At 53.5% G+C, this 10,072-nt stretch overlaps 3 protein-coding genes across 5 annotated transcripts; 2 read left to right on the top strand and 1 right to left on the bottom strand.

Annotated features, from left to right (window-relative positions):
• Positions 1-10: 10 nt before the first annotated feature.
• On the top strand, positions 11-2,432 carry PV07_06902. 2 transcript variants are annotated; one of them, XM_016393931.1, is made up of 4 exons: positions 11-509; positions 651-707; positions 766-1,448; positions 1,516-2,432. In XM_016393931.1, exons 1-3 carry the CDS (start codon positions 435-437, stop codon positions 1,423-1,425), a joined length of 792 nt encoding a protein of 263 aa, XP_016247350.1. In that variant the 5' UTR covers positions 11-434; the 3' UTR covers positions 1,426-1,448; positions 1,516-2,432. The 2 variants fall into 2 exon arrangements, with proteins under 2 accessions (XP_016247350.1, XP_016247349.1); XM_016393930.1 differs by having other exon boundaries at positions 766-1,407.
• PV07_06903 (uncharacterized protein) lies at positions 2,043-5,296 on the bottom strand. Its single transcript, XM_016393932.1, has 2 exons — positions 5,007-5,296; positions 2,043-4,951 (listed from the first exon to the last, which is right to left on the bottom strand). The coding sequence occupies exons 1-2, from the start codon at positions 5,055-5,057 to the stop codon at positions 2,549-2,551; spliced, it is 2,454 nt and encodes an 817-aa protein (XP_016247351.1). The 5' UTR covers positions 5,058-5,296; the 3' UTR covers positions 2,043-2,548.
• Positions 5,297-6,080: 784 nt separating this feature from the next.
• Positions 6,081-10,072, top strand: PV07_06904. 2 transcript variants are annotated; one of them, XM_016393933.1, is made up of 13 exons: positions 6,081-6,577; positions 6,852-7,041; positions 7,106-7,277; positions 7,333-7,608; positions 7,658-8,092; positions 8,140-8,385; positions 8,444-8,546; positions 8,596-8,645; positions 8,696-8,713; positions 8,770-8,842; positions 8,899-8,978; positions 9,026-9,420; positions 9,482-10,072. In XM_016393933.1, exons 2-13 carry the CDS (start codon positions 6,854-6,856, stop codon positions 9,495-9,497), a joined length of 2,052 nt encoding a protein of 683 aa, XP_016247352.1. In that variant the 5' UTR covers positions 6,081-6,577; positions 6,852-6,853; the 3' UTR covers positions 9,498-10,072. The 2 variants fall into 2 exon arrangements, with proteins under 2 accessions (XP_016247352.1, XP_016247353.1); XM_016393934.1 differs by having other exon boundaries at positions 9,026-10,072.

Consider the following 10,072-nt stretch of genomic DNA (forward strand, 5'->3'; position numbering starts at 1 on the left):
GGCCTACTATGTAATAAATGCACCTTGGTCTTCCTTCTTCCTGCGCTCTCTCCACCCTTCCCACACTTCCTCACCGACAATCTATCCACCCTGCCCATCTATAATCCGGTTTTTTGCTGGACCTGACATTGCGCCCTCTCTCGCGCGACGCTGACCGCTCCACTGACATCAAGACGCATCCTGATTTCGTCCGGCGCGACACCCGGGGTTGACTGAGTGGCGGATAGAGCATCCAAAACACCAGCGTCTCTCTATTATCTTCTCTATATTCTCGCCTGCGCCGCACTCGCTGCCTTTCGATACAGTTTCCCATATCGCGCTCCCTCTCTTCTCTAGCTTTCCGGCTGCGCTGCCGTCGATATTATTCCCCGTCGCGTCCGTGCGCCCTCTACCTACAGCAGCCACCTCCAGCTACGTCGAGGCGTTTGGCGACTATGGATCAACAACAGAAGACGGCTCCCCCGGTCTACGACCTTTCTCAAGGTGGCCACTATGGAGCCAGCGCCGCGGTTAGTGCCTTCCATCCTCCTCCCCGCGGATTGACAATGAAGGCTTCTTCTGCGCAGAAGAGTAGGAGAAGAAACCGGCAAATTGCCATGCGCAAATTCGTTTCTGTTCTGGACGAGTCGCATACTGACACAAAATCATAGTTGTCCGCTCAAGGCTACGTTCCGCATACTGAGTTGTACTCGGGACTATGGTCAAATGTATGTGGTGACGATCAATCCCTACCCGATTGCCAAACACTTGCTAACCAGTCTTCAGATCAACCAAGGGTTGACCGGGCCATCTCGGGAGATCCTAGCAACCTATTGGCAACAGACCATCAACCATCTCGAAACAGACACTCACGACTTCAAGATCCATCAACTTCCACTGGCAAGGATCAAAAAGGTCATGAAAGCGGATCCGGAGGTTAAGATGATCTCCGCTGAAGCTCCCATCCTCTTTGCAAAAGGCTGCGACATATTCATCACCGAACTCACCATGCGCGCCTGGATCCATGCAGAGGACAACAAGAGGAGGACCCTCCAGCGTAGCGACATAGCTGCCGCCCTTGCCAAGAGCGACATGTTCGACTTTCTCATCGACATTGTCCCACGAGAAGACAGCGCCGGGCACGGAAGCTCGAAACGGCCCAACACCAGTGGCCAGGCTGCGGCCGCTCAAGTCCCCCAACAACCAACTCAACAACAAATGCCACCTCCAGACTACGGCATGCAGCATGGAGCAATGGGGCCACCCGACAGCCAATACGGCAGACCCCAAATGTACCCGGGTCATATGGGCGGTGATGGGCAACAAGACCCCAGTCAAGGCTATGGTCAGCCTCCGCAAATGTTCCCCGGTGGCGATATGTACAATCCATACGCCCAGGGACAGTTTGGTGGCACCGGTGCTCAACAGGTAGGTGGACTTCCGTAATCATCAATCTATGTCGACAATGGGCATGTACCCCTACTTCCTGAGAGCTTTGTGCAATAGACGCTGACTCGGAGCTCTTTTTCCCCACAGATGTACTCGAATCTCCCAGGCCAAAGACCACAAAGCCAAGGATATGGAGGTCCAAGGCCCGGCACCGCAGGCAGAGACCAGCAGGTCAACGAGCAAGGTTACGGCCCTGGCTAGGTGTCAGATCCAGAACCGGATCAGATCTGATTCTCCACCACCATCACCAGTCCCAGAAGATTTCAAGTCCCCACCTTTGGCAGCACCAAAATTGATACCACTACCGTTTGATGAAATTGTTTGAATTCAAATCAAAGACCATTACGCTTTCCCCCTTAAGGGATGGTACCACGAGCGAGGGTGACAGCAATATTTCACCACCAAGGACAACGCCGAGCACGGCAGAAAGACGGAATAAATAATCCATGGCCTCCAGCGCAACACGGTGTCTAATGGACTGCATCCGCAGCAGAATGGAATTCTTTGGTTCACAGTCCCTCAGATTTGGTCCTCTCCTCCTGCATACTTGTTCTGATTTGTCTGCCCCAATGTGTCAGAATCCGACTCGTGAGGTGTCCGTGACTAGCATCGTCCCGTATAGGTCCCCACCGCGACCAGCAATCTAGGAAACAGGGCCTCTCTCATGATGAATCGCTCTATATGCTTCCATTAGTCTCACAAAAATCCCCACCCATAGCTGCCGTGATGCACGACAGCGAAGCCTATAAGATGGCAGAATAGAGGCTCGACCTAATTAAAAGTCCCTTGTCTGATGTGCATGGATGCGGACGGTCCCTGCTCCGAAAAATGGAAACCAGCCCAGATGTCGCAGATTCAAGAGTATGATTGTTGCACAGAGTATTATGCGGCGAGAATAGAGAAAGAAAGCTTTGGAAACATTGGCAAGATGGCACGATATCCAGCACTATAATCTGATCGATGAAGAAGATACATCTCTAGGTATACACACAGACATAGAGTATACTGTGCACCATGTCCATCGCCGCAGGAATCCCGTTTTAGTACAAGCCCAACGTGCCTCGTCGAAGAACAACAGAGAAGAGGGAACACGGATCCGACAGAAACCGAGATTCGTAGTTCAGCGCCCGCCGTGCGACATGAACCGGTTCTGCAACGCCGCAAAGGTATTCCCCCCTCGCGACCCGGTGCTCCCGCTGTGCGCCAGCCCGGGACTGTGCACGCCATCTCTTCCGTTGTCGCCGTCGAAGTGGACGTGTCCGCCGCCGGCCTTGGCAGACACGGGCGACCTGATGTCGACGTGCACGACCTTCTCCAGCAGCTGCGGGCCCTTGAGCGGGTCGACGTTGCGGTATTTCTTGTTGCGGAGGGAGATGTCGTAGAACTCGTCGGGTTGGTCGGTGCTCATCAGCGCGACCGTCTGGATCAGCTCGTCCAGCGACTCGAGCAGGATGCTGTTGTTGGGCAGCGTCTCGACGTAGGATCGGAAGTGCTGGATGTCCATGTCCATCTGCGCGATGCACGCCGTCGTGATCCTGTCCACTTGGGGCGACAGAGGCAGGGAGAGGATGCTGGAGGCGGTGTGCGAGATGGCGTTGAAGAGCATGAGGTCTTTCAGCGACGAGGGCAGCGAGAGCAGCACGCTGTTGATGATGTTCGACAGGTAGCGCGTCAGGGTGAGGATGTAGTTCGACGGCTCGATGGGAGCGTCGCGCGAGAGCCAGTCATACTCGGCCGTCTCGATCAGGTCGCTGACCTTGCTGTTGACCAGTTCGAAGATCCGGTTCTCGGCCGTCTTCTGGTGCGTGCTGAACTGCGCCGTGGCCTTGAGCGAGACCGGTGGGCCGACGCCTCCTCCGCCGCCGAGGGCAGCAGAGGACGACGAGCGCGCCGTGGCCAGCAGGGTTTCGAGTTCGTGGCAGGCCGTGGTGAAATGGGAGAGGTTGATCAGGATCTGCACGATTTGGCCCAGGTATTGCGACGAGAGTTTCGACACCAGGCTGGCGCAGACCTTGGTGGTCAGGAGGTCATCCAGCGAGGTCAGGAGCTGGGAATCGATCTTCGCCGTGAGGGGTGACGGCACCTTGTCCTCCTGCGCGGAGAAGAAGTAGAATTGGTTCAAGAAGTTGCGGATGTCGATGCAGCAGAGCGGGTACATCTGCGAGAAGGGGAAGACGGTCGGGAACGTCATTTCATGCACGGGGCGGTCCGGGGTGTACCAGGAGACATTGACGACTTTTTCGAACTCCTCGGCGTTTTGGATCGGCATCGGCATGTAGTCGTCGGTGCCGACGATCTCGATAAAATCCTCGCTGAACCGTTGCTTGAGCAGCTCGGCGTACTTGTCGAACAGCACCAGCACAAAGTTCGACATGGCCGCGGTGTTGAAGTTGAAACGGTTCATGGTCTGGATGAACAAGGAGATGAGGTTTTTGATCTTCAGCAGGTGTTCGGCGTTGTCCACGGCCGAGAGGGCCTTGGACATCAAAGAGATGGCCGTTTGGCAGAGTGAGTCCCACAGCTCTTCAACTTCGGTGGTCGAGCGCAGGTCGGGGACCTTTTTCATGGTGGCACGTTCCATGATGGCGAAGCCTGCTATATCTTCCAAGAGAGTGTGGAGATCGCCCATCTCTTCGTCGACGAGGGAGATGGAATTCTGCAGCAGAAGGTCTCGTTGCGCGCGGCGACTGGCGGCGTAGTCGGTCTTGAACTTCTCCATCTGACCGAGTGAGCGATGGATGTGCAATGCCTCAAACAAGGGCGTGAAATCAACCTCGAGGTCTTCGCTTTTGAGCAGGTCGAATTCCTCGTGTTCGTCTGCCACCAGCTCGATGGCAGAGTTGAGTTTGAAGTTAGCAAGATAGGGAGTCTTCTCGGATCTTTCCTGCAGCCGCTGCTTGCGAAGGTCCGTGTGGTAAAAGGACAACTCCCCTAGGTATTGGGACATCTCTCGGACACGGAATAGCCATGTGTTGAGGTCGGCCATGACGGCCTCAGCGATGGATTTCTGGGTCGCCGGCACCGATTTCTGGATGAGCTCGCTCAACTCGTACTGCGTGACGTTCTGGAGGTGGACGCTTTGCAACTCGTCCAGTGCTCGGAGAGCAGCATAGTGTTTCTTTTGGTCACGGAGCTCCTGGACCTGGTTCGCCAGGCGAAGAACTTCAAGGCAATCCTGCAGAGAGTGGCGGGCGTCTTCGATATTCTGCCTAACGCCCCGGGACTCGACCAGGGCTTTCTTCTGATCTACGAGGCGCTCAGTGCTGGCTTGAATGGATTGATTCAGCTCGAGAATCTCGTTGGTGAGAGCGACGGTGCCTTCGCGGATCCGGAGCAGCTGATTGACAGACTTTACAAACTCCTGGTGGTTCGTGTTGCATTGGCGCTCAATCTCAGTCTCTCGCTCCCCGGCAAGGTCGGACAACTGGCTCAGCAGATGGGCAGTCTTGTTTCCGTAGCTGTAATCTTTGATGTATGGAATCAGTTGATCTAACGTGTCTGCCTCTGACGAAGAGGTAACAATCTAGGCAGCGGTGTCAGCCTAGATTTGCACGATGGCATGGCGTGGGCACCCATACCTGCTGAAGCACATTGTTCATGTCATTTCTGTATGGCACTAGCGACGGCATTGTCGCAAGTGCTACTCTGTCTTTTGGAAGAAGCGGCAGTTCACGGCGTAGACAAGTCCCGATGTCTGAATTTCTGATCCGCGTCGCAGCCGGTCAGATCACACGTGCTTAGGCTTACGGCAGCATGGGAAAAGGACGGCGGAACAAAGCAAGCTGTGAGGACCAGAGCAAATAGCAATCAATTCGTCTTGTAGCAACGTTCACTGTGTGCGACAGTGGGCAGCAAAGGAGAATATGATAGATTCTGTGATTCCTCCTCTCGGGAACAGGAGAACAGGAGGCGGCAGACTTGCCGTGACAGCGAGGTGTCAGAGGTGTTAGCAACAACGCTAACCATATAGCGTTAGCGCTGTGGTGGCCAAGCCACCTCGCTGTCCACCCTGGATCAACTTCGCGACTTCGCTGTTTCCTTCTCTTCCCAACGTCGTCCCAATGTCATCCTTGTGATCCTCCTCTTGAGAAATCCAGGGGGTCGCAGAGGTTAATTGTAAAGGCTGTGAGAATTGGGGCACTCGCACTGCCCAGGCGCAGCTTCCAGGCGTCTAATTCAAGAGCAGACATGTCTGCAGAATGTCAGGTGTGAATGCAGGGCAAAACGAAGGACGATGTGGAGAGAAGAACGTTGCACCTGCCCATTGATAATAATGTCAACGAACCTGGCCCTTTGATACGGGGAATGGCTGAGCAAGAAGACATGAAGGAGAAGAAGAAGAAGATGATGATGATGAAAGAGCTCAATGCAGAGATATGGCCTGTGACGGGGTGGACAAGCTCGTGGCCTGTCCTCAGGTCTCAAAGGCAGGTTCAATGACAAACCATCAAGAGAATCACCACTGCGCATGAGGCCCCTTGCCGAGCTGATGACAGAGCTTGCTGAGACCGTGAAAGCCAAGAGGATGATGATGGTGTCGTCGATGCCCGGGTGGCAAATTCGGTGAAGACACCCAGCCGCTCACGATGTCGTCGAAAAGTAAGGTGCGAAGTGAGAGTCCAGGGGAGGTTTTGGGCTCACTGTGGCCACGTCCAGAACACACTCGCTGGCGCAGGTTGCGGCTGTGGGATGGTCAGCGCGCATACAAATTCTGTGGACGAGGCACCGGCCTGTGCGGCTGGGAGCGTGGAATCGATGTGAAAACCCCCCTCGCCGGTGAAAGTCGACAACTCTCACTTGGTCGTGCTGTCACCCCATTGCTCTATCGCCCGGCCGACTGTTCAGTCCGTCATTCGAGGTATTTGTCGTCGTTTGAAGCGGTCTATTCCCGTTGTGGATTGTTATGAACAGTCTCCCAGCCGCTCCTTCCCACGAAAAAATTGGCTCCCTCTTTTCTTCTCATCTCAACTCACCTCACTTTCCACCCTCTCTCACGCTCCTTTACCATCCTCACACTCCTTCTACACCATCCAATTCCTCGAATCTTCTTGGTATTCGTCCTCACTCATCACATTCCTTACTACAGCACACTCTCTTCATTGATTTCAGCGCGTCACCTCATTCCCTAACCTCAAAATTTGCACTTCTGGTGAGTCTGCCCAATGCCCAATGCCCAATGCCCTCGACTCGCTTCTCAACCAAGAAGCGTGTTCGATTATCCCAATCGCACATCATCAACCTTCCTGCCCTTGCCATGTTTTCGTACCAGAAACCATGGCATCGGTTTCGATGACCTTGCCCTTCTTGATGGCTCCACTGAAAACGTGATGTTTTTGCACACGAATTCAATCGCCACCAGAATCACTCTCCCCATCCCCGTCTCAGTGTGCTTGAGCCACCTGCTAACTGCCAGCACCGTACAGCCATGTCTCCACCACGTGGTCCAGCCATGGCTTCCTCTCCTCACTCTACTGATGAGACAACCAATCATGGAACTCCATCCACCAACCTGACTGCATTCACTCCTGAGGCCGACTTCGGTTCCAAGGGTCGTGTCTCCGACTTCGGTCGTCCTGTCTTGAAGCTTCGTTCTACCAAGCCCAAGCACGCCAGGTAAGTGTAACAGTTGGCATTCTTTCTCATCACCGTCGTTGGATACCCCACTGACTGTTTTCAGTGTCTGCGACGAGTCCGAAGAGGATGTCTTCCTTACTGCCCCGGTTGCAGCCAAAGGCCAGCAACTCTCTCCTACTGCCGAAGTCTTCACTCCAAGACTGTCCAATGGCTTCATGAAGAAAGATGGCAAGACCCAGGCTGGATACATTGACCGTGCTCAAGACAACATCGCAGTAAGACTTTGCAGCACCAACATTGTGTGGACTAGATGCACTGACAGCTCAGCAGACTCGCATGCCTGCTAGGTTCGCGTACTATCCAATCGATGTTCCTGGAGTTCCGCGTTCTGTTGTGCCCCCTCCCGCGCATCCCAATGCCCGTCACTATGGTTTCGGTCTGCTCAAGCTTGACCAAACCCCATTCAACAACGTGGCTGGCATCCACCTCCATGACTTCAGCATCACTGAAGGCCAGTTCAGCATTGATGAAGGTGTCTCTCGTTCCTTCGTTGTCACTGGTGTGCAACAGCTAGTCACTTCTCAGACCATCGCCCGCCACTTCCCCGTAAGTATCCCACCATCTTTCATGTTCACGCTTATACTAACATCAACAGGCTGAACGCTTGCCAAGTATCAGAGATATCAAGTCCACCGCGATCCAGAGCGGCCTCTTCATGTTGTCCTGCGCTGATCTTCGCGACGCAAAGAGAGCCATTGAAGTCGCCAAAACCATCATGCCCTCCTCCTACATCTTTCCTCTTCGAGCAAAGAAATACGTGTCTGATACTGGTGGAGACCCATCCTTCGTCACCGACCATGAAGGACAAATCATCGTCAGCATCTACTACAACGGCCATGCCACTGCCCCAGCAGTTGAAGCAGCCCCGGTTGTTGCTGAAATCAAACGTCTCCTTGCCCAATGTGGTGATGTCAAGGCTTTCCATACCATACCTCCCACTCAGACTCACATCCGCGAGATTCATGTGGAATTCTTCAATGCCAACCTCGTTGATGTCGCCAGAGATGTCGTTCGTGGAACCATTATCCATGTATGTCGTCTCCCTCTAATATACTCCCCCAGACTAACATATTTTAGGGTGCTGTTCTGGATGTCGCGGCTTTCCAGCCTGATGTTCGTGTTCCGACTCAGTTCGACGAGGATCACCACGAACAACTTTCTGTCACTGGTCGTTCGAGAGTCCCCTTTGATCCTGACTATGATCGTATCGCTTATGCAATCCAGCGTGATGGTCTTCGCAATGGTCGTCGCCTCAACCAGGCCATGAACCACAACGCCGTCGACATCGCTCGTATCCAGGCAGGACTTGATGTTCGCACCACTGTGAGTCTCTGTCCCCATCAACGTTCATGATATCAACTGACAGCATATTTACAAATAGATCATGCTCCGTAACATACCAAATCGCGTTGATCAACCCATGTTGAAGAATCTCCTTGATGTCACCAGTCGTGGCCGCTACGACTTCATGTACCTCCGCATTGGTAAGTTCAAGTCCTTCTCACCATTCCAGATGCTCACAACCACTGCCAGATTTCGCAAACAACTGCAATGTCGGCTATGCCTTCATCAACTTCGTCGATGTCAGTTCGTCCTTACCCCCAGATCATTGCTGCTGCTAACTCTCTTCCAGGCTCAGTCCATTATTCCTGTTCGTGATCTGACCATCCCCCCTCTCCTTCCCCTTACTCACTTCTGTGGTTCTAGTTCGTCCTTGCTCGCGCCGGTAAGCGCTGGAACTGCTTTGCCTCAGACAAGATTGCCGAGGTCTCTTATGCCAGTGAGTGTCTTTTCTTCTCCGTGTCATCACCGGAACGAGCTCACAATTGTGCGCAGCCATTCAAGGCAAGGATTGTCTTGTCCAGAAGTTTCGCAACTCTTCCGTCATGCTCGAGCATCCTGCCTTTCGCCCCAAGGTAAGTTGAGTCTTTCTGTGCCTTGACTCCCAGCTGACCATCATTAGCTCTTCGTCGCTGGTAACGTTCCAAATGCTGGTCAAGAGGAGAAGTTTCCTGGCCCTGACAACCACTCTAAGATGCGTCGTTCAGTCGAGAATGCCGAGCATGTTGGTCTGTACCTCCCACTTCGTTTTAATCGCGGCTGGTACCCCATGCCACCCCGTGGTGCTGCTGCCTTTCGTCGTCGCCATTTCTTGCGTCGCACCGGAAGATTCAACGTTGATGAGACTCGCCGCGACGGTGTCTACTTGCCTGTTGCTCGTGCCAACAAGCCCAATGTGAAGACTGCACCCAAGGCTTTCGCAAACAACGCACCTCCGACAGTCCCTCGACTTCCCTTCGTGATTGACACCCGCAGTCCTTATGACCCGTTTGCCGGTCGCCCCTGCCGCAACTCTCCGTGAGCATACTTATTCTTATCTCGTCTACGACCTCAGCATACTGACTATTGCTCTCTATAGGACTTTTCGCTCCTAGACAAGGCCAGGTCTATCGTGAGGAACAACGTCGTCGCCGCTCGCAATTCGACCGAGGCACCCCTGGTGCTGAGAACGAGTTGGGCGTTACACCTCGCTATCGCCTACAAGATCCTGCGCTTGAACACATGGGCAATATTCATCTTCCACGTTATTAACACAAAACATGATGGTGGCGCTGGACGTCTTTCGATGTTTCAGGTCACACCATGTTGGCATCATGGACTGTTGGTGGTGATCAATACCTGTGGTCTGGAGGGCCGCTTCTTGCCTGTCGGCTTGGATGAACTTCCTGCTTGACTTACGGAATGGATTGAGACACTTGGTCTTTTGAGATCAAGTTGGTCTCAACCTGGACATGCAAGGAAAAAGCGCGCTGGACAACTTCCCCTGTCATCGAGTCATCATTATCTTTGCCCCTTGTCCCCCCCTGTGTTATTACACAGGCGATCCCCTAATACTTGCAAGTTTTCCTTTTCTCTTTGCCTTTTCTTCAGAAAAAAAAATGTGAGCAGGGTCTTCTATGAAATCATGTGCGGCGGTGAGATGGGATGGAGCTTGGACTTTTCTGAAGAC

The sequence above is a fragment of the Cladophialophora immunda genome (assembly GCF_000835495.1).
Source record: "Cladophialophora immunda strain CBS 83496 unplaced genomic scaffold supercont1.4, whole genome shotgun sequence".
NCBI lineage: Eukaryota > Fungi > Ascomycota > Eurotiomycetes > Chaetothyriales > Herpotrichiellaceae > Cladophialophora > Cladophialophora immunda.

Excerpts from the sequence above, each read along its gene's own strand:
- PV07_06902 (XM_016393930.1), top strand. The coding sequence starts at position 435 with ATGGATCAACAACAGAAGACGGCTCCCCCGGTCTACGACCTTTCTCAA. Across the intron at positions 510-650 it reads ACTATGGAGCCAGCGCCGCG|TTGTCCGCTCAAGGCTACGT; the intron begins GTTAGTGCCTTC and ends ACAAAATCATAG. Across the intron at positions 708-765 it reads ACTCGGGACTATGGTCAAAT|ATCAACCAAGGGTTGACCGG; the intron begins GTATGTGGTGAC and ends ACCAGTCTTCAG.
- PV07_06903 (XM_016393932.1), bottom strand. The coding sequence starts at position 5,057 with ATGCCGTCGCTAGTGCCATACAGAAATGACATGAACAATGTGCTTCAG. Across the intron at positions 4,952-5,006 it reads TGAACAATGTGCTTCAGCAG|ATTGTTACCTCTTCGTCAGA; the intron begins GTATGGGTGCCC and ends ACCGCTGCCTAG.
- PV07_06904 (XM_016393933.1), top strand. The coding sequence starts at position 6,854 with ATGTCTCCACCACGTGGTCCAGCCATGGCTTCCTCTCCTCACTCTACT. Across the intron at positions 7,609-7,657 it reads CCATCGCCCGCCACTTCCCC|GCTGAACGCTTGCCAAGTAT; the intron begins GTAAGTATCCCA and ends TAACATCAACAG. Across the intron at positions 8,386-8,443 it reads GACTTGATGTTCGCACCACT|ATCATGCTCCGTAACATACC; the intron begins GTGAGTCTCTGT and ends ATTTACAAATAG.